At 37.7% G+C, this 24,289-nt stretch overlaps 1 protein-coding gene across 15 annotated transcripts in view; it reads right to left on the bottom strand.

The window, feature by feature from the left end:
• Positions 1–24,289, bottom strand: part of COBL (cordon-bleu WH2 repeat protein) — a 152,408-nt gene that overhangs the window by 47,459 nt on the left and 80,660 nt on the right. For all 15 annotated transcript variants that reach the window (XM_084508434.1, XM_084508435.1, XM_084508438.1 and 12 more), the window contains one exon: positions 2,619–2,757. In XM_084508434.1, the coding sequence (XP_084364560.1) occupies positions 2,619–2,757 (139 nt within the window). The remainder of the gene's footprint in view (positions 1–2,618; positions 2,758–24,289) is intronic.

Below are 24,289 nucleotides of genomic sequence, written 5' to 3' on the forward strand. Positions count from 1 at the left end.
TCTTCACTGGTGTTTTGCCAAATATAAGGAAGGATGAAAATTCAAAAAAGAAAAGTGAAAAAAAAGGTATGTAAGAAAATAAAAACAAGAGAAAACTGTTTTATTTTCCGTAAGTGCCAAACTGCATGAATTTGTTGACCTCTAGGATACATTATGTGACCATTTCCCCTCTCTGTAAGAGAAAAAGGAGAATGCCTAAGATCAATATTTTTAAGTAGGTATGTTGACGGGTTTTTCTTTTTGTGAGTAGTTTTTGTATTATTTTGACATTGCGGGGAAACAGCTGATTAAGTCATTTTTTATAAAACTGTTTTAAGCTACCAAAGGAAATGCTCATAACTTGCTGGAGGCTCATTTCAATGCTATGTACAATATCTGCATAAATACGTGCACCGTTGGACTACGCTGCATCAACCATTTGCAATGTTGAAAAGCTGCTGCCAGTTTGTGGTGTACAGACCTAGAGCTATTGCAGCTCAGCAAGTCCTTGGAGGCTGCAAGTCAGCTGAGGAAGCAGGACTGCCTGCTTGTTTTGCTCTCATGCCCTGCCCTAGGCATCTGCTACTGGTCACAGCTGAAGATGGATGCTGGCTGAGATGGACCTCTGGTCTGTGCCATCGCTCCTAGGCTCATGCTCTGGTGCTGCTGAGAAGGGGAATAGCGCCAAGAGGCAGGAAAAAAAAGATTAAGCCATTCTGATTTGTTACTTAGGAGTCACTAGTTTGTAGAGATTGAAGACAATTAAATGCTGGCAAATGTGCAGACTTTTTTTAACTGCTTTGAGGAAATTGGGCACAATGCTTTGGGGTCAGAGTAAGTGGTTCAGTATTGAATGTGCCCCATTCGCCAGTTCGAGGATATTTTTGATTGGTCTTTTGCTTGGATTCATGTGGCTAACTTGGGAGATATACAGGTAGTTTTAATCCTTTTTTCATCATGAGGCTGCCTGTTTCTTGCAGCACTTTTCCCCCCTCACTACTGTCTTGCTTTTTTCACAGCTTTTCTCTCCTGCTTTCAGAGCCATCTGTGCTTTCTCATCATTTTCTTGCAAGGGCCTCAAAGAGAGGCTGTTTTACCAACCTTCCCTCACTGTAACATTTTTTTCTTGTTAATGAATGTATTCATTCAAGAAAGCAGCAGAAAATGAAAAGCACTGGGGATCGGGCTACTGTGGGATGAGTTCTTTGTTGGTGTAAATTAATAAGGCTCCATTAAAGTAAACGATACTACAGAACCCTATGTAACAGAGTCTGGCCAGCTAGCACTTATGTACACAGCACTGAATGGACTAGAAGTGGTTATGCTCTGCTTTATTTCAGCTGTAACGTTATGAGCACTGATACAAAATAAAATTAACACTTACAAAAAGTTGAAGCACCAAATGTCATCAATAAGTGACTTGCAACAGGGCAAGACATGAGGAGTTTCAGGCTGTGGCATCAGCAATAGTTAAAAGTAAGCCAATTTGCTGAAAAACCTTGTATTATATGGCACAGTGATAACATTCCCCTTGGAGGGTTTAAATAAGAGATGTCAATGGAGTCGAGCATGTCACAAGATAATGGACTCCTGCTGCTACATAAATGCTGAGACATTAAATGTGAAGCATTTACTGTAAATAAATGTTGGAACAAAGCCAAGAGGTTTCTTTCTAAACTGTGAGGCTTTCATAATGTAAGCAATTATGTATGACAGGATGTCATATCTGTATGTCTTAGGCACTTTATGGAACATGAGGTCAAAGACATGAACTGAAGTGCACTGAGTGCATTACAGCACTTGAATGCTTCTCTTAATGTACTGAAAAAAACGTTTCAATATGTGGGGTTATTATCTCATATCTTTACCCATCACAAAATCACGTTGTTTGCTAAAAGCATAATCTTGGGGTCCTCACTTGGACAAAGCTCCCACCAACCTGAACGAGCTAGCAGTCAGATCATGACAGAGGTTTGGGAGAACATTTTCCTGCGTGAGAGTAAAGGTGTATCACATACTGCTGAAGACTACAGTTCCCTCATTTTCACCAGCTATGTATGGAATTCCTTTAAGAGAACCAGTTCTCTTCTTCTAGCTAAAGACTCGGGAGAGATTAATTTAGGAACAAATTCAAAATAAAAACTTCACTGACCATCAACTGACTTGATGTCAAACTTTTGGAGGCCTACAGGAAAAGAAAATGTCTTCAGGCTTTAGGAACATGAGGAGAATATGAACTAGCTTAATTGTACCTCAGTTCTAGTAGACCCCATGGCTTCAGTATGGTATTCAGTATTGCCTTGTCTCTCTCTTCACTTTTTACTAGCAAAATGACCATGACCTTAGAGGCACAGAATAGCTACTGCTTTTGAATACCTAACTTATACAATACATTCAAATCATCTGACAAGTGTCATCTACATTTTACTGTTTTCTGGTCCTCTGAATGGTGCCATTAAAATGAGGTAATATAGAAACACTTATTTCCAGACTTTCATTCTGCAATGTAAATGCATTCTCCCCCCCAGCCAAGTTACAACACTTCCCAACTCACTGCATAACAGAATTAAAGAAACTTTGAACAGTGAGTGTTGAAAGCACATGCATGGAATTATACAGGAGAAAACAGCATCTCTCACCCATTGTGCTCTTCCTCTTGTCTTCCACCTCTTCTGTCCTATTTGGCATGGCAGGAGTGGGCGGAGCAGACAGAGTTGGTGGAAGAGGCGCACGCCTCTTCTTTTTCTGTAAATCATTTAGGGATGCTCCTTGTGAAATCTAGGAAAATTGAAAAATATGCACAGTAAAGGATGTGTGTGTGTGTGTGTGTGTTTTTCTTAAGTTACCAACAACAAAAAAAAAAGTGATTGTCATATGCTCCTTGCTAATTTCTTTAGCACACAGCATCACCAAAATATTTATAATACGTATTTATAGTGAGGAGGTTGAAAAGGCAGCCCAGAAGAGCTGTAGCAATGCACTCGGAAGGAATAGAGCAAGAACCTCAGAAATACGTCACAGCAGGACCACCAGTATGCTTCATTTGATGGTTTTGGTAGAAGGGAATTGGTTAGCAACACACAGTTTGACACTACCTGCGATGTTAGGCTTAACCCATTGCACAGTTAAAAACTCCAATCTGTACATGTAGGTAATAAATACTCTAATTTCTTTCATTCTTCTCTCAAACTGATATTTCAGGACTTTTGAGAGACTAACCAAAATTGAAGGTCTGCTTGTATGATGATACGAGATCACAACACACTCTATTTATGTCTACTGGACTTAGACATACTTCTGAAGATCTGTAACACCTCTGCTTCCAATAATTGCGACACACTGGTTGGCCAGCCAAAACTTCATTACTGTTTATACTGCTTTTTAAAATATGGAAAATTTTATTGCAAGCGACTTGGGTTTCACTGCATTGAGTAATATTTTCTGTTGATTATTGGAACTTAGCTCTATTTCCTTTCACCGGAAGAATAATTAAAAAAAAATAAGTAGGAAAATCTGTTGAATTTTTGTATTTGAAAGGTACTGGCAATGCCAGACAGCACCAAGCGCAGCTGAGGCAGAGGGTAATGGAAGCTGCCCACACATAGAATGCTGTTGGCATTCCTCAGTCTTCCCTCACATTGCTTCTCTGCTCTGTCCATCCTGATACTCCACATAGCTGAAGATATCTAATATACAGAATTGCCCAGTGGTTTTCTAATATTACAAAGGTCTAAATAATAGTAATAATCATCATCATCTCCCCTTTAATCCAAAGGGCTAATGATCCCCTAAAATGCATTTGTTGTGGGAGATTTCATTAAATAAATAGTAGCTTCACACTGCTCAAAGCTATTATCAGAGTTCACAGGAAAGGCATTCATTTGTATAAGTCTTTTCATAGACTGAGTGAAAACTCTTAGGATAAATGATTTTTCCAGAGAACAGGACCTGAATAGAGCCTCCCTCACTTAGCCTTCCTTTTTTAAAAGCCCTCAGGAAGGGCTTAAGTTTATAAAACATGGACATTCAGTTCCCACCTTCCAGGACAATGCTCTAACCACTACACCACATGACATTCAGATGCTCTCCATCCGTTCTTAGCGTCCTGCACACAGCAAAACTTGGTAGTAACAGAACTGGAAATAGAGCACGTTAACCAGGATGAGCCGCAGCTTCCTACCAAACAGATTTTGTCACGTGCAGGGGGCAGAGGGTGGGAAAGGAAAAGCTGTCCTGGTTTTGGTACCTGCTACCATGTTTTGTTTTTCTTTTTCACATTAAATATCCATTGGATAGAGTGCACGACTAAAGCCAGTGAGGCCAGTCTAGATAAACCTGGCTAGAGTTAATGGCAAAGAATGTTGGCCAAAACTTCATGGAATTTGAAAAAAATAGCCTCCCCTCCAGGAAAGAGCACCAGGCCAAACATTCAGAAATAGACAGCAAAATTTTAGATCTTATTTGAAAAACTTTTCCCCAAATTAATAATTTTGCTCTCTATTAAGATAGGGCACATCTCCTGATGAAGATACTGTCTGCCACTTGTTAGAAACAGATTACAGTTAACCGAAGTCAGATTTAATATTATTTTTCACAGAATCACAGAATCACAGAATTTCTAGGTTGGAAGAGACCTCAAGATCATCGAGTCCAACCTCTACCTAACGCTAACAATCCCCACTAAACCGTACCCCTAAACTCTACGTCTAAACGTCTTTTAAAGACTTCCAGGGATGGTGACTTTTAATACTTATAGAACCAGAAGGCCCAATACTCAGCTGAATATGGATGGGAAACTCTGTTCAGTGAAACAGACTCATTAGGCTTTGGTTTTGCAGATGAGGAATTACACAGATGACAACTACCTAATTCTGCATTCTGCTCCATGCCTGTTTGGGGTAATTGGCAAATAAGCAGTTAGAAAAAAAATCACATTCTTCTGTGCTGCCTTTTAGAATAACTAAAGACATGTAAGCATTTAACACTGTATCTTGATTCCTCGGGATACTACCTTACAAAGAGAAAATTATCAATCAAAGTTGGGACTAAAAATTTAAATCTGACCATACTCTCTCCAAAATTCAGTAGCTATGAAGAACCATCTGGTAGACAGGCATTAACTTCCCCAGCACTTCACAAGCATAAGCTATGACTTCAGCAGCTATTTAATAGCATTTTGTAGTTTCCAAATTCACTCCTGTCTCTCCAGGCAGAAAGGTCATTTTATTTAGGGACAAAAATGGATGGGCTGGTGATTTAAATTACAAGCCTAGGAAATCTTGAGAATCAAGGCAGAAAGAAATGTGTTTTTCCACTTGAAATGACAGAGATCACTAGTCAACCTTCACTGAGTACCAGGTGAGTGAAGGATATTATTTTGCCATACAAATTCCTCAAAGATAAATCTCAGCTTTAGAAAGAAGAAAGAATCCTTAACAGAAGCCAACATAAATGAGCTATATGCTTCTTATTTAGTTGAACCTTCTAAGAACATTACATAGATGTATGGATAAACAAAGTGCTACTTCTAAAGAAAAGGATAGAAAATAGCTAGAACACAACTGCAATAATGAAAGTTTGGTCAAATACACACACACACAAAAAAGCTTTTATCATACTGTCAGCTAAGTGCAGCACACTTCACAAAACCCATAAAGAAGATGAAAAGCTTGCTTAAAGTTAGACATACTACCATGTATGTAAGAAGTGTCTAGTTCAAGAACAGGTTGTAAAAACTGTAAAAGTAGTTCTTTAAAGCCAACCTCGGTAAACCAATGAGGCTAAACATAAATAGAAAAAAAAAAAAAAGTAAACACAAAGAACATTCTGTTTCCTTCTTGCAATTGTATATACCAAAACAATAGAACTTGAAAATAATTTGTTATGACTCGTTGCTTCTTTTATAAAGAAATCAAGCCTTAACAACACTATCTGAAGTAATTTCCCATCCAAACTTTGTTACAGGATGCCCCCTCTGAGAGTAACAGAGTATTTCCTATTCTTAGCACGTGTGCTTTACCTATCTAGAGTTAGATGGCATTATTAGGTGAGCTTCCAGTTATGCAACAAATACATAACTTTTAAAGATGTTAGTGACTGTTCTCTGACTATAACTAATAACATCAACTGAGCTAGAGATGAATAAAGTGGTCCAAAAGGACCTAAATCAGAGAAATACAGCAATTTCTATTCCCATATTGATCATACCAAATATGATGCAAAAACAAACAAACAAACAAAAAACACATTTTCCATTAAATTCACATCATGGCTCACATACTGTTTGAAATATACTTTCAATATTGCAGACAAAATATTTGAGGAATATGCTGAATGTGGTGTACCTCTCTGAAAGCTCAAAACCTTTATTAAAATTTGAGGGCTTAAAATAAAATTTCAGAATATATAATATTCAATGCCAAAATAACAAATTCATAGGGAGGCTATGTGCCAAAACTGTGAGGAAGGGCACCCTACAAAGCCAGTGCTTGAAAATACGAATCAGTAGCATTTGATAGTCATCTCACTACTTTACATCTTGCAAAAGGCTTGTGGATACAGTACCAGTGGATGTGTAAACAGTGGATGTGTTCATGGCACCAAGCCTGCCAGAGTACAAGAAGTGTTTGAAAAACACTCTCAGGCACATGGTTTGATTTTTGGGTGGTCCTGTGTGGAGCCAGGAGCTGGACTTGATGATCCTTGTGGGTGTCTTCCAACTCAGGATATTCTATGACTCGGTGATTCTAAACTGATATTTTTTTTCATGTGTAAGAATCCAGTATTTTCTTTGGGTTAGATTGCAATGAGTATGTATTCATGAAAAATCATTGAACCATAGAATGGTTTGGGTTGGAAGAGACCTTGGAAGACCACCCAGTTCCAACCCCCTGCCATGGGCAGGGACACGTCCCAACAGACCAGGTTGCCCAAAGCCCCATCCAGCCTGGCCTTGAACACCTCCAGGGATGGGGCACCCACAGCTTCTCTGGGCAACCTATGCCAGTGCCTCACCACCCTCTGGGTGAAGAATTTCTTCTGAATATTTGATCTAAATCTCTCCTCTTTTAGTTTAAAGCCATTCCCCCTTGTCCTGTCACTATCTTCCCTGACACAGAGTCCCTCCCCAGCTTTCCTGCAGGCCCCCTTTAGGCACTGTCAGGCCGCTGTAAGGTCTCCCAGGGGCCTTCTCGTCTCCAGGCTGAACAACCCCAACTCCCTCAGCCTGTCTTCATGTGAGAGGTGCTCCAGCCCTCTGATCATGTTTGTGGCCTTCTTTTAGACTGATCATCTTCATCTTTTGGACTCATTCTAGAACATCCATGTCCTTCTTGTGCTGGGGGTCCCAGAGCTCAATGCAGTGCTCCGGGGGGCACTTATGAGAGCAGAATAGAGGGGGAGAATCACCTCCTTTGACCTTAATGCATCCTTGAAAAGTGCACATAGTGCATCTTTGTTAAACAACAGAATACAGTAATGTTATAAGTCCTATAGTCTTATCTTGCCCAGTAAAGTACGAAGCAACTACCAAGGTATTTCAAAATGGTGATACCAGCAGGTAAAAATGCTTAAGCTAGTGTTAAAAGCCCAGCTGGATTTTGTGGACTTGAGGGGAAAATATCAGGAAACTGCTATACTAGATGGTGAAGACCAACTTGAAGCTTTCTATGAACCTTTTCTATGCCTTTCAAGCAACATGCTTTGTCCATTTATTGAATAGCTGAGGGAGATTTCATCATCTTCAACAATTGCTGTGTTGGGACACATAGACCTGGGGCGAATAGGAGACAGAAGAGACACATGTACTTTCTGCAGGGCTGAGAAAGAGCTTGGAAAAAAGCTGGGTGATCCCAGCTGAGAAGCACAACTAAGGACACAAGGAGGGAAGAATAACCTAAAAATTGCCATGGAAAGACCCTCTTGGATTTGTGCATTAAAAGCAAACAGCACCTACAGTTACTTGGAACAACTGTGGGTATCTGTATTGTAGTTGGTGTCTACACCTACTGGAGAAAGCTTTGTCAATTGATAGACAAATATAAACTGTTCTAACAGAAGCCCTCCTCCACCAGTGGATCTAGTCAATATGTGATTGAAGTGTTAAAAAAAGTGCATAGCTTGTCTTTCAAAATCCAAACTACTTTTCGTAGTATTTTCATAAAAATGAAAAAAACGTTTGTCTTAGAGCAACAGATTTTTCCTTTCACTCTCACTGTTATCATTTTTACCATAGACCAGGAAAAATGGAAACTTGAAAACCTAACAATTTTCCAGAGTTTGCTTTTTAACAAAATCACCCTTAGAGCTATTTTCTTTCTGGTCAAACGTTGCAGCTACAGATGATACGCTTATTCTATCAGCAACAGGATTAAGGACTGTTTTTAAAGGATGTCCCATGATGGCTTAGCATATATGAATCAAATATTTTATAGTAAATTATATAAATTGTGTGAAGTAAGCTTATACTCTCTTGCTCCTTTTTCTCTCTCTTTTTTTTTTTTTATGCAACATGTCAGGATCTTTTATTATTTTTCAGAATGCTCTTATTTTTGTAACTTCTGTCTAATTTGTATGTAAAACATGTTCAGGGAAACAGTGAGTGATTATTTGTAAAAAATATTTTTAGAAGCAAATTAAGAGGATTGGAAAAAGAACACACATGGATTCAATCACAGGCATGCCCTAACTACAAACTGATTTCTGTCATCCAATACAGACTAGACACACTTAAGAAAGCCAGATTTCAATACACCTGCTGATGATGATACTGTGTGGGGTCAGAATGCCTTTTGAATTACAGGATTGTTTAAAGATGACCCACAGAAAATTTCAGAGTTAACTTTTAACTAAACAAACAACAGTATCACCCCAAACTATGTGTGGGACCATCCCAATTCTTGTCCCCTCTCACAGAACTGTAAGAGATCTTGAAATAATTAAGAGCCATTTCACAATAAGCTCTGGAAATAAAAAGACACATTTATTAACCACTTTTAAACTCTTGATATAACTGTAACTGAACTGAAGGTTTTGCAGCATTGTACAAAAGACAAGTGGTAGGTTGGTATGCTAGTAAGATTTATGGTTTAAGAGTTTTTAAAAATATTTCTGCTATGATTTTGTACATAATTTAAAGCAGTTGAGAAGAAAATATTTTGATCTGAGAGGAGCTGTTCTAGGAAAATCAGAGAGATAAATCTTTCAGCTGCAGAACAGAGACATAAATCTGTCCACTAAACTTGATGATATAAAAGCTACTCTATCCAGCTGATTCTGCATTTTCACAGGGTAACAGATGCTTCAACATGCCTAGCACCAGAAACCACAAGAAGTCCCAACTGAACGTTAATGTGTCTTAAACAACATTTACTCATATGTCTAATATTCCCTGGACAGGTCATACATTATTAGGCTTTTCACTGACATTAGGCATATACTGACAAAGGGAAATTCTGGGAGCTCTCAAAGAAACAGAGCTTATGAGCAATTCATGAGGCTGACCACTGTCAGTTACACTGTATTAAACTGTCTATTCAGCAATGAACTCCTAGCTTGCTTCTTTATTGGGTAGTACTCCATTACTGTTGATTAAAAACTGAGTTTCTAATCCATGAGTATGTTGTAGTGGCATTCAAAGACAGAAGTCTGATGTTTCTCAAAAACATGTCTTTATGTTGCAGAATGCATTTGAGTGGTGGGATATTTAAAGTGCCTTCTAGGATGCCATGCAATGCAACAACATATTGTAAAAGCAACATACACATGGATACTAAAAAAACTGGCACATGGAAACAGCTTGAGAGAGCATATTCTTTGAAAAACTTGCCATTTTGATAAAATGCATAGAAATGACTACATTTCAAAAACTGGCAAGAAGCTTCTCTGGCTCGGTCATTTCAGTACTGTACATCTTGATTTCCTAGACCTGGATCTCACAAATGAATAGGATAAACGTAAAAGTAAAGGGAGATTTTGAAATAAACCATACGAAGATAAGAAATGAAACTGTGATAACAAGATTGATCATCTGACATTTGGACTGACTGGACCCAAGGTCTTGCTCTACCTTGGACATGTCAGTCTCATACAGCACATTTACATGGGGAGATTCCCAAGCTGCTGCCAAAATGCAGCACCAGCTAACTCACATGAGTGAGTTTGGCTCATGTGATGGCTGCTCCCCCACCATACTCATGGCTTCAGATTCTGAGCTGCTTTTCTGCTGGAAGTGTTCAGTCTCTGTGTTAAATTGGGAAGTCAGGCTTATAATTAGCGTGCAAACTGTATTGCTCTTCTGAAAATACCCTTACCATTATCATTTTAATTAGATGCCACAAAATATTGTATAATTTTGCCCACTTTTATGCTTTTTAATTTCAAATTAAATTTCTCACATTATACCATTCTGGTATTAAACAGGATTTTGTAATGAAATTTAGTGGTCATTACCAAAACTGAATCTCTGGCTGCAAAGACAGCTCAGTATTAATAACAGATAAAAAGGTCAGCATTACTGGATTTTACAGAAATTGCTACGCTCTTGTGCTTTTTTTATTCATAAAATGAAGAAGACAAAAGTCAAGGATGTCCTTGAATGCTCAGTTGATTGGCGACAGAAAGCTAAATCAGTTGACACAAGAAAGCCACTACAAGGTGAAGGGGCAAGCTCATTTTTCCGTCTGTTTTTATTGAACACACCCCTTGTGAAATGTCATGGTCAAGGGCAGTTAAAAATTAATGTCATTCTAATCTTCTTTAAACACTTTAACTTGTTCAGCTAAATGTGTCAGACAGGAAACTATCCATAAACAAATTTGAAATGTTAAATTACTAAGATAGCTGTGATTTCCTTCTTTTGCAAAATCTCATTACTAGCTGGAATATTATTTCCACTCAAGGAAGTCACTCTACAGCAGCAAATACTTTCACATGCATTGAAACATGTAGACTACACAAGTCTGCGGATGTTTGTTTTGGCAGAGAATTGAACTTCCTCTGTTTCTCTGAATACAATGTAATCCTCCTCATTTATGTCTTTATTTAGGGGAAAAAAAATAAAAAACCTCAGTCACTTCAAAATCATATTTTAAACCACCAAAAACTGATTTGCTATTAAGATTGATTTCTCTTCTAGAAATAGCCTACGAAGTAAAACAAAACAAAAAAAAAGGCAAAAAAGAAAAACAACTCAAAAATTTCTTTTAATGTTTCTGCTTATCTTTTCAGTTAGAGCAATAAATTTGAAGAGAACAATTGAGCATTAATTAGAGTTTAAAATACACAGTTGGACTGTAGCTTAATATTTCTTCTGGCAACTTTATGAATGAATTTGATAGGTGTCTGTCATACCTCCTTGAGCCACTAGTGCCTTTAGGAAAGGCCATGGCATGAGGGTTTTATGTACAATCTTTTCTTCCTCTGTATCTCATTCAGGATTACAGGCTGGTTGACTAGTTGGTCTGTTGTTCTGTCCCTAAAAATCTGAGAAACGTCATAAACCAGCAGAATATCTGCAAAATTTAGTTCGCATCTTTGTCCAATTTTCTACTAAAAGGGTGGGCTGTAATCTAACATGCTAGGGCCAGGAAGTGGAATGCAATCACACAAACATTTTATCAGAAGCAAGGAATTCCATACCCTTTCTGCTGCCAGTAAACTTCATACCTCTCTGGAGCTCAGGTTTTCCTTTACACTTAGAATTTTCTCCTGTAGAGAAAATTGATGGGAATTTCTAGCACTTAGAACAGCACCAAATCCTAAGCAACATCCTTACAATTCTTCTCAATTTAGAAAAGAGCACACCAGATTTATCTGCAGTATTTACCTTCCTTGGACAAGCCCTCTCTGTCTGCAAACACACAAAATGCCTGGGAAACCTGTTTTGGGCAGTATGTCAAGTGATAGTTTCATGTCATCATTTCCCACTCCTCCCTGAAAATTTCCACTCAGTCTAGCTCCTTCCAGGGCTTACAAAGGGCAGCCAGAAAGCCCTACTTCCACGATCTTGAGAAACCAAGGAAAAGGTGGAATAGCAAAATGGTATCACAGTGTAGATTAGACGTATTACTATGGACTGTAGCGTAACACAGCTCTACATCAAGCCACTCCTCACAAATACAACATTTTTATCACCCAAAACTATGAACGGGCTCTGACACAAATCTTGGTCTGAGAAACCCACCGTGGTATTCTGCTTCCTATCCTCGCCTGGAAGTGGCAGCAACACGCAGCTGAGCAGGGCTCGGGGACAGTCTGCTGAGCTCTGATGTTCTGGTTAAGGTGGGCACACAGCAAACAGAACGACGTGCCTGTACCTTTGGGTGACCTACACTGTTGTTTCTCCAAAGAGATGAAAAACTGAAGTGTCACGCAGTCAGATGAACTGGATTTGCATTCCCCTCTCCCTGTTTTTATTACTTTCATGGTTTGACTGTGAATTAGCTCAAATGAAAAAAAAACTTTAGAAAGCAGTGAACAGTTTTTACTAGATTATACCTATTTGTGATGTTTCTCCTTGGTTTCTTATTTAGCTAAAAATGACCAGAATACAATTAAACCTGATTTACACAGCATACATTTACTTAGTTAACTTTTTTAGTATGTAAATATTTACCTTTCTAATTTAAGATATAAGAAAGGTAGAGTTACAAGTGAAATCTGACGAGTGACACAAACCCAGTTTCTAAATTAAGCAAGGTGTTAGGGTCATTTTTCACTGCTTACTGAATGCCAGTTCTTTGGAAACCTTGCAGCTTAAAATTATCTGTCTATTAACTTCCTCTAAATACCTTACCTGACAAAGTCTAATAATTACTCAACACATACTTTCTCTTTAATGAGACTTAACGCTTACGATGACATCAGCCTGTCCTATTTGTCTGTGACTTGCAAGCCAGATGAAGTTTACTTACTAAATGTTGCAACCCTGCCAAAATTCAGGGCTGCATAGAACAGTATGTTCGGGCCCTGATGTCTTGCCAGTTTTCAATGAAGTGCTTGACGGAGACCACATGTGGAGGTCAAGTGATACTATCATGATCTCACCAGATGGTAAATTGTGGTATTATTCCCAAGGCAGGTAGCATAATCTGTTCAGAAACAGTTGGCAGGTGATCCATGAACTCACAGCCAGAAGCAACTGGATTATTGCAAAAGATCAGGAATGTTATTGATGTTGGTGAAAAAGACTTTTCCAAGAATTTTTCTTGCACATAATCTTAGGACTCAACTCTCAAGCTGTATGTTTTCTTGAAAAAAAAAAAAAAAAAAAAAAGATTTATTTTATTAACTGCTATCCTAAATTAGAAGCCTTTCCATAAACAAATCTTGTACCCTTACATGATTATTATATGATGCATGTTAAGTGGTTAAAACAAAGACACAACAAGCTCAGTTTGCTTGGGTTCCTGTTACTACACAGGTTAGAGGGCAGGACTGGATTACTTTGCAGAGAACAGCAGGAAAGATGACCATGGCAGGAGTCACAAAATTCTTCAGGTCTTCTTTTCCTATCCTCGAATATCAATCAATCCAAACCCCCGTGTGAAACAAACTGCACTTCACACAGTCCAGCCTTCAGTTAAAGCAGGTAAGAACATAAAATCAGTTCTGGATTCATCTGACCTTTCCTGGAAAAAGCTGCAAAAATATTTCTAAAAATGTGACAAAGCCGCACAGTGGATTTCTCTTATGCAGTGACTTCTTCATAATATTTTTTTTTTCCCAATCTAGAAAAGCAATATTCTCCTTCTAATAAAGACAGGACTTTACAGCAGGTTTTAAAATTTCAAGTTCCAATGGTACATTACCTATAAATTAACTGTGTGTTTTATCTGAGTAAAGACAGATTCTCCAATGGCCAGTGTAGAGTCAGCATTAGTTCTCCTTGTGCTTCCGAGAGGCTGCACCTTCTGGCTAACATCAAAACCTCCACTGAAATTCTACACTAACATCCTCATTCATACTGACCAAACTTCAGAAAAAAAATAATTAATTAATTAAATAAAAAAGAATCAACTGTACTTAATCACTTTGTGACTGAGAAAGTCACGATTCCTTTTAATTAATTCATCATACCAAGAAATCTTATGGAACAAAGGAAAATGAAAATAAATATATTAATTACCAGTTAGAAAAAATATGGACACAGAAGAAACTGGAAAGTAAGCTGCTTACATAAAAATCTAAAGATATTGAAATGTTTTCTGAAATTTTATTTCTAAAATAGGACACATGCTGCTAGTAAGTTAATGTGCAGCAAAACAAAGTTGAACATTAGGAGCTCTAAAGAGGTTGGGTAGCAATTTGCACAAGCTATGGAATTTCTTTAGCGATATGGAGAAAAATTATGCATTATAATTAAAATGTAATATATCCTTAAATGATACTCTTTGAAGATATTCAGAAAGTAGTCACCACAGTGCATAAATCATCTACCTTTAGCCTTTCATAAATGTTTTGAAAGAAATAAAAGTTTGCTTGATTTAGTATGCATGCACCAGAAATAATTTTTCAGAGATGTTTTTCTTTTTAGAAGAGGTACCACTTACTCCCTTTAGCTAGCAGCTTTTTTTTGAGGCTTTGATATGTTTTCTAAAATTGATTCTATGTATGACAGCAAGATAAGCCTTCAAGCCATGACTGCACTTTTCTCTCTCTTATTTTAATTTGGGCCTGCATCATTAGCCAAACTAGAGTGTACTTGTCTAGCTAAATTAAGCATCCAGACTGCACAGCAAACATTATCTGATGTTCTGTCGGCTGGTTTCATGTTTGCCATCTGAGCATTGTTTTGTCAGACATGAAAAGAACAAGTCTGGATACCTCTCACTCAACTAACTCAATGTCATGTTTAAAGCTCTTTAGGGAAAAATGAACAAATCACCTTCAAATTACAAATTAATTGTTCTGTGTTCTAATTTCATACTCATTTACTTCAATATAGAGCATTTTAAGGACCACAGACCTCCTTTAATACTCACAATTGTTTCTAGTAATTGGTTCTGGTACATCTCAATAATGGACCCTGTAATAGGATAGCACTAGCCAGGTTCAGCTCCAGTGAAAATATTAAATAGATAAAACTTTCCAGATTTATGACTGGTTACAAAGACCATTATTTCCATAAAACTTAATTTAGTATATCATCACAGAATTTCACATCTATGAAGCGCAACAGTTTATGTACATGGCTTTTTCAACACAAAGCAATTAACTGAAAATCATTAAGAAAAGCTCTGTGCTTACACACTCATCTTAAAGAAAGAAATATTGCCTAATCCTTTTGGGAAAACTAGATAGGATCCAGGAAAGCAGCATGCTGTAATAGATCTATATGACTTACTATCTTCTGAAAGGTAAAAATGTCATAATTTGCTAAGCAAAACAATAGACCCATCACTACACAAGAAAGAAGTGTACCAACAGTCCATTCCTCAAAGGTCTTGTAATCTAGAAATCAAGCACAGAAAGACAAAAGAAAGTACAGCAAGTAAGCATCAGTAAAATAAACAGTTCATCTGCTTTTCTCTTAAAGAAAAATCTGTCCTAAGTTGATAACGATTGATGACGGTTGGTCTCAGAAGCAACAGCTGTGAGGATAGGGCAGTGAGCATGGAAGACAGTGGCACACCTAAATGACAGTACAAAGCTACAAGAGCAGTTTTTTGGGACTGGGAATTGAAAGTACAAAACGTGACTATCCACTTGTCCATTTTTGTCTTGTGTTCCTCTTTAAATCAATAAGCAATCAATGATTCATTGACATGGATCTGATGCTGATTTCACATGGAATAGGATCAAATCTTTCCTGATGCTGCCTTGCTTTTTTTTTTTTTTTTTGGTTTCAGTGAAGGGCACGTGTTCAGTGGAGTGCACTGGACATCAACTACACAGCTCCCAGCTATCTGCAATTTGAGCTGCCCTCCTGCATCTCCCCATTTTGAGATGTAGCCTGAAAATATAACCCTCCTGAAGGGCACTTTGATGCTGCAGTTACAACACTTACGTTGAAACACATATACCAGGGAAGTTGCTTCAGGGGTCATCCTGGAAAGTGATTATTGCTCACATCATTTACTGGCAAAACTTATGACCTCATTCTGCAAATGCAAACCTTTGCACTTAGGACCACAAAATAGAGAGCAAAGATGGGAATAGGAATCAAGGACAGCTGCTTCTGTATTAACAAGAGGCATGTTGCCTGGTTATCTAAGTAGTAGTGATCTAGTGAATTCATTGAGAATGTGTATTACTTCACAGTTATCTACACAGAGTATCATCTGTTTGTTGAGCAGAGGAAAAAGAGCCCATCCCATCCATGAACTCTCAACATCTACAGCGATGTATAAATGAAGTTAATAAGCTTCTAAATAAAATTTCAGACAACAGTATGACTGGAATAAAAGTGCCAAAACAAGTGGGACAGTAAAAGCCTAATGGAAAGTTTCTTAACTACCATACAGTATTTGCAGCCTATGCCATCCAAAATAAGTGGTTTCTACATGAATTTGCAGTGAAATACAGAGGAATAGATACAATTTCCATTCCTAATGGGTTAGTCTATTAATTATCTATTTACTTGTTGTCTATTGACACAGAGAGAAAGACTCAGCTACTCTTTGATTGTATCAAAATACTGACTAATGCCAATTGCGTCACAAGTCCCCAGCCTCTTGATCTGGCATTGTACAGCAGTACAATGTACACTACAGCAACTAATATCCAAACTCTAATACAAAAATGAGGAAGAGAGAATGATTTAACAAGTTTTCTTAGGATCTGTACCCCCTCTATAATTTTTAGTATTATATCCCACTGTAAGCTCAAGAACTCTGAAAAGTAACATTAGGTTTGTTTTTAAACCATGACAGGACATCTCATACATCCTTGACTACCTGCTGCTGACTTCTTAACATAAGAAGAGGATTTCTTCGTTATGCTTACATAATTTGGGCACCTGAAGGTTGTTTTTTTTTCAAGAAAAAAAGCATCTTTAACAAAGATTCGATATCCCTGTCCTCATGACAAAATATTGCTGAGAGGTATCACACATCGCCTGAGGGTTCGATCAAGTCTGCCGCTAACACCAATGAAGATTATGATCTAGTAGTCACGATGTCCTCTGTTAAAAAACAAAGACTAAGGATCTTTAAAAATAACACGCGCCATTCACATTTCAGGCCTTCTTAATACACAAAAAGAAAACTGCACCAGAACATACAAAAAAAGGGTACAAAGCCAATCACTAAATTCTTTTTATTTAACTTTAAACAAACAAACAAACAAACAAAAAACTAAAAAGTCAAGTGTTTTCCCTCGTCTTTTAGAAGAAATCTTGCTTTCATATCCTCAGGGAGCTTATGGAAAATTGAGAAGTGATCTACAAGATGCAGTATTTTGTAGAACTAAAGGACACATTTTGAAAAACAGCTTTTTCCTGCAGCAGAAACTGATTCATTGCATCCTTCCTCAGAATGTGAGAAAAAGTATCTGTTATTCTCAAGGGAGACTTCTGGATGCTCCACATAAAAAACAAACCAAAACAAAAACACATAAAAATCCACAAAAAAATGCAGAAAAAACACACCACAAAAGACCCCCACCCACCACCACCAAAAAAACCCCAACCACATTCACAGAACACTTAAGGGGAAAGGAAATGTGTCATAAGAGAAAGGTTGAGAAGACCTCACCCAGAAGACCTCTGAGTCAAAAGAAACCTCCCTTCCTCTCTGAAAGATGATAAAAAAAGCAAGCACTCATATCTTGTTGACTTCTAGCAGACATTTCTGGCTTAGGTGTAACCTATGAAAGGGAGATAACTGATAACTGAGTCCACCCACCCTTTTGTTGAATTATGGGCTCCCTATTAACAAAGAATACAACTGTCAGATGATCTCCACCATGAACTGCTCATTACCTTTCACTTTACGTAGAAATACAGAAAGATTGAATTTAAAAGGGAAGCAAATACCCGTAGCAGAATCCTATTCTGCTGCATTATGAAGAAACAAGCTCTCCTTGTCCCCCAGGTATGCATGAGTATAATCATTTGTGCAAAATTAGGACTGACCAGCTTAGTAAATCTAAACAGATATGAAATTCTGCCCCTTGGGACACAGAGCTCTGGTTAAGAGTAGGGTTTGCACAGCAGTGAACTGGAGCAGATGCACAAAGGAGGAGGTAGAAAGACTACTCAGGAAGAGTGGTCAGGCATAGGGACAGGTTGCCCAGGGAGGTGGTGGGGTCACTGACCCTGCGGGTGTTCAAGGAAAGGTTGGACATGGTTTAGTGGGTGACCAGATGGTCTTGGAGGTCTTTTCCAAACTTAACGATTCCATGGTTCTAATACAATAATCTGGTCAGAACAGGGTGCTGACAAAGATGATTGCAGCATAGACACCTGCCCACTATAAACCTCTGTTCTTCAGGTAACCACAGTAACTTTTCTCATTCAGTTGTGATTCCATCCCTCAGTTTCACTACAATTGTAATACCTGCTGGTATCATGACTCTCCTTTAAAATGATGCTTCTGACAGTCCGAGAAAACCTGTCAGAATAAAATGCACAAACAGAAGAAGGCACATCCACACAAGCACAGTCTCTTTGCTAAACACTCAGCTGTTTCTTAGAAGTGAGTAAACTGCAGGAGTATTATTATTATTTTAAATGTCAAACTGATCCAGAGTATCTAGCAACAAAGCAGATTCAAAAAACTTTAACCCATGCAGCAAACAGCGAACTCTACTGATGGCCTCTTCACTGACACAGCTGCACATACTATGAACCAACTTTACCCTTCACTGCCCTACAGCATTGGTATCCATTGCGTTAGGGTCTAATTTGCAGCCCTATGGAAATACGTCACTTTGAAAACCTGATGTGAACAGCAGTAACAGTGTGATTTCATACCAATCGAGATTATCCCTGCAGTCAGCACGCCACAAATCTGTGCCCTTAGATAATGAAGACGTAAGGTTGAAGAGTGGTAATCACTTAGTGGAAATGAGCGTGAAAGATATCTGCTAAAAATCAGGGTATGCTGGCTGGACGTGAACAGCAGAAACAGTTCCTTTGCTCAGATTTTTATAGGAACAATTTCAATTTAAACTTCTTTTGCAACAGAAGGTGGCATAGTGAAGAATAATATGATAATAAAATCACCGTGTCCAGATACTGAGTTGCTGAGCAACCAGACGTAGCTTCTGACATCTTAAAAGTTCAGCAAACATCAAGCTACAAACTCAGCTTCCTAATTATGGACAGCAAGGCTAACCGTTTCTAAAAATCATGGCCACTGTTTAAAGTATATTTTACTTCTAAGGAAGATCATGAATCATATTTCCAAATGGCTCCCAACTTCACCCCTGTGGCATACTCACATGTACATGGGACTTTTGAGAAATGCAAATTCAGGGACTGATTCTGGAAATCCAGGTGAGTGTATGGTTTAACAATTCTTTGACCAGATTTCCTCTGTTAATTATGATTTCAACATAATTTTATTCATATATTTCCTTCACTGCCTTCCCTTTATTTTTACTACTTGAACATTATTCCGTGGTTCTCACTGGCAGTATCAACAGCAGGTATGTTTTCACTACCCAGTGCCCATGTGTGGTGTGATTTGGAGTACTCCAGGGTTGCCTGCAAATGGACATAAAATCAATAGCTTTTAACACAGTATTTCATTTCATTAGCATATCTCATCCTTTGGACACACTCTTAATGTGCTCCATAAACCAGATGGGACACACCTCTCATTGATATATTCCATTTATATTGGTTTATATATAAGAGGACAACGAGTGGTACTGTAGCACAACTTCTCCTGTGAGAAAGGTGTCATTACCAAAGGCATGACAATGCTACTCAGAGCCCAGGATGCCTAACCCAGGGGCCTGTCATCTCAGTGGCACTTCTCTCGTGGAGTAGTGGTGGAAAAAGAAGTCTTGGAAGCATAAGATGTGCTGGAGCAGAGGAACATGAGCCATGGGAAGCTGCTGTCTCCCGCAAGAGTACAGAAACATTTGAAAAGAAAAAAAAAAAAAAAAAAGAAAACAACAACAGGAACAAAACACCCTTGTGTGGTTGTCAGGAGAATTTTTTAACTAAGATGGTAAAAAATAACTTTTCCTCTGCATTTGCATATTTTTAGTTTTCTTCATTTAATAAAAGATGTACAGCAAATGCTGAAATATCTTCTCCAAATATACAATAAATTTAGCAAATTTTTAACGAGTATTTTTTTTCTCCAGGAAAGATAAAAAATCTCACTTATATTTGTTGATGTTAAAACTATCACCGTACAGCTAACTACTCATTTAGACATAAAACTGGTCGCAAATAAACTGGAGGTAGGGAGAACAAAACCTGCCAGAAATGCTCTGAGTAAGCTTGTGATTCTCTTTGGCTGCAATATTCCTTTTTATTCATATGAGTAAGCCTCTTCAACAAGCTATTCTTGGTGAGAAAATATCACCCTTGATAAAACACTGAGGGCAAGTGGTCTCTTCTAAAGGAATGGACTTGAGCAAGAACGATGAGTCAACAACTGTCCTCAGCAATCCAAGCTGAGATCTACATGGAGAAGAAAGGTACGTAAGAAGCAAGGCAAACCCCACAGCATGTCACATACATTTGTTTGTTTGCAGCAACATCCAGGAAATCATATAAACATGGGGAAAAAATATATTTTTTGGTGCCTTCTGAAAATGCGAGGCCATTTCTTCACCTACACTAGGAGCAAAGATACAATTTTTAATTGAACCCGCTGTCTTGCCATGTTGGCAACTAAAATTAAAAACTACAAAACAAATGCTAGAATATTTATGTTTGCTATATTGCCCTATTCTTCATTCAGTACAGGAATTTGACTGGCTAATAACAAATCCCAGATGCCTCCCGTTACATCTACATATTATATGAAAGTGCTTCTGTTCTGAAAATCACAGCAGCTGAAACAGCACATGGCTCCTTTATCACAGTCTACAAATTGCATTTCTGGCTTCTGGAGTTGACATTAGAGCTATTAAAAAGATGGAGGCACTGAAGAGCCCTCTTCTAATTCTGATGTTGTCTCCAAAAAGCCTCATGATTTTACTCTGAATAAACCACTCAATTTCATAGAAAAGGCTCTTACAGAAAGCCCCTGAGGCCTAATTTATCATCTCCCCTCACTCTAATTTCTGTACTTTTCCATACACACTGAAAATAAAAAGTGATTATTCCCATAAACTTATTTGCCAGTGCACATTAGTCTTGACCTCCAAAAGACTTAAATACTCAATTCTGCAATTCTTCCAAGAAATGACCCAAACCACACTTTTTCTTTTAAAGAGAGGCCAGTGAATAAGCCCCTGAGATGTGCTTAATTCTGTCAGACTTCATGTGTGGCTTCTCTTCATGTGCTCCATAATGGAATACTCATACAGATTTTCTCTTATGTGTTTTGTCTACATAGCACATGCTTTTTGGGTTGTGAACCCAGTTTTTAATATGCCTACAATAAGGTGGCCCCAAATTTTGCTAGCACATCCTCTAAAATTCTGTAACTGTTTGCAAAATGTGTAAAAGAGTTTTTTTTTTTTTTTTTTTTTTTTTTTTTCCACCACTCCATGCTCTTTTCTACTCTATACATTCGAACACTTAATGGTAAAACAGTGATATCTGAACAGTGTTATGACAAAGTGTTACTACTATACCTTGGCCTTTTAAAAAATATTTTTTCAATGGGCTTCTCATTATTCTAAATTGCATCACTTGGGAGATGTTTACAAAAAGGGGAAAAAGTCTCCAGGGAAGAAATCCGTAAACTCCTTTCTTTGACTCTGAATTCCTTTGTAAACTACTTAGTGTATGCACAGCACACTCTGAAACATCGCTCAATTGCACTTCGAACTGAAATAAATACTTGCTAGAAGAGATTTAATACAGTTACAGACGAAATACTACCTCTCAATAGACATGGAAATGGGAAGACTAGAAACAGACTAGGAAAACTAATGATGCTGCAGTAAAAAGTAATTAAAGTTACTGCAGGGGCCTTACCCTCAAGGAGGTAAATTACTGTAAGAAACAAAAGCTGCACAACAGCAAAAATACATTGCCATGACCCACCTATCCAGAAAAAAAACAAGCAGAGAAAATATAAATTTAGAAGTATAAACATCCTTTCATACACACAGAAATTTCTTAGTACAATTACTAGGTAGGGCAATTACATGTATACTCCCAAAGCTTTATGTATGCCATGAAGAAAAGAGAATGCCCTAGAGCTTAACAATGGGTTAAAAATAATGGGCTTGTTAGGTTGGAAAATCAATCTACGTGTATCCGTAACAGCTCCATTATTTGCTTTTCTATGCAGCTTTATGGAAGGAGACAGTTTAAAAAGAAAAATCCTTCTGAAAGTTCAGAATACCACTGTTTTAATTTTCTATTAATGTGCTAGCTTCACTGGAAATAAACATGTTCCCCTTTTGCAGGATCTTCCTGTTAGTAACAGTTGCACATAAATAAAGTTTTCTAAACAAACATCTTATCTTTTTATGGAAGGAAGTCCATTAATAAGGAATTGACGTCCTTCCCTGAAAAAAAAAAAATCAGTGCTAATTCTTTCCCATAAACTAAAGAAATAAACTTACACCCTGAGATTTTTTACTCTATTTTCACAGCAAACTGGATAGTCTGCACGTAGATAAAATAGAACTGTTTGGGTTTTCATGTAAACAATATTCCTGTTGCTACCTTGTCACAGAATACGCAATAACTAATCTCTTCCCTCAGTTTTTCATTGCTTCATTTCAACTGTACTTCACTCATTCCCGTTTGAACTACAGTGCAGCCTGTGAGCCACTTTCAATCTGGGAGCTGCAGAAGCACATAATAACTGTTTAATATTTTGACATGGGCAACTTTTTTCAGAAAGATGTCCATTACCCAACAAATGCAGGCAAACTAACTCTAGCAAATGTGCCCATAATATACCATATTCTTCAATAGCTTTGTCAGCTCCACACAACAGTTCTATTGACTAAAATTAATTTTGCTATGAAATATCCTCTGATGCAACCTTCATCTCTTTCCTTTTGTCAAAACAGCTTTTCCTTTAGACTATGAGAATTTGAAGTTGCCACTGTACTGTATGCTACTTTTGACAAATTAACACTTTTTTTCCCCAATGGATTAAGAAAGCCAGCACTTCCATCTATTTGCAACAAAGTTGATGCTAAAATGTTTAGTAAGAGTTTAGCTTCTCACTGTTTTTGCCTAAAACAATTTAAAATGTCAATGCCACAATGCATGGAGATAAGCCTAAGAGAATGTCAGAGTAACACATTATGTGATGACTATACTTGTATAAACTTAATATTTTTATTGAACACATTGAACGTTTAACTTCAGGGGACACAAAAAAACCCATCACAGTATCTACACTGAGAATTTCAAAAGATTTTTTTTTTAACGGTGCACCAAATGTTGAGAAGTAATATAATCATTTCTCTAGAGCTGTATCTGTAGATGAGTGTTCTACCAATGGCACCTAACCGTATTTTGAAAGATGAAGCACCATCATGTCCCACCAATCAAGCTTTTGCCTATCCTAAGAATGGGAAAGTGAAATCTGATAATCCATTACAAAGTCCATGTATCAACTTTGCTTACACAATGCCTCATTGGAAAAGGCACTGAAGGTATGTCTAACGCAGGTAAATAGAAGAGTGACAGGGAGTAAGACTGAGCACTAGACTCCTCCTCATAAGCTAAAATGACCTTGAACATTCCTCCTTGACTCCATTTTGGACTAATAGAATCCACTTTCCAAAAATAAATCTGCTATAGATATGACAAGCTCTAAGCAAATAGAACCAGTCCACATTACATGGCCTTGAAGGTCAACTGGTTCCTTGCATTTTATTTGGCATCCATATCTAGTTTTATGCAGTGACTATTAAAGTTTACATTTAGAATAGAATGGTTTTGTTGATGGTGGAACCAGAAGTCTTTATGTGATTGTGCATGTTTAGTAACACTTTCCCACGTAACTCCATTCTTTTCAGATGGTTAGGTCCTGAAAAAGGTTTTTCTTCTCAATTTGTGTTTAATTCAGCTGACTGTGTCATGGAACATTGAACCTTTTTAAAGGGAAAACAGAACACCACTTTAACATATCTCATGGCACAACTGGGAAATAGGGCAGATCTTCTAGTATCCAGCACAGGAAACAATCCAATAAAGCTATCTAGTCCCCCTGTATAACTACCAACTTCTCTATCCTTACTTCTTCTTCCTCCTCCGTCTTTTATT

The sequence above is a fragment of the Aythya ferina genome (genome assembly GCF_964211825.1).
Source record: "Aythya ferina genome assembly, chromosome: 2".
Classification (NCBI taxonomy): Eukaryota; Metazoa; Chordata; class Aves; order Anseriformes; family Anatidae; genus Aythya; species Aythya ferina.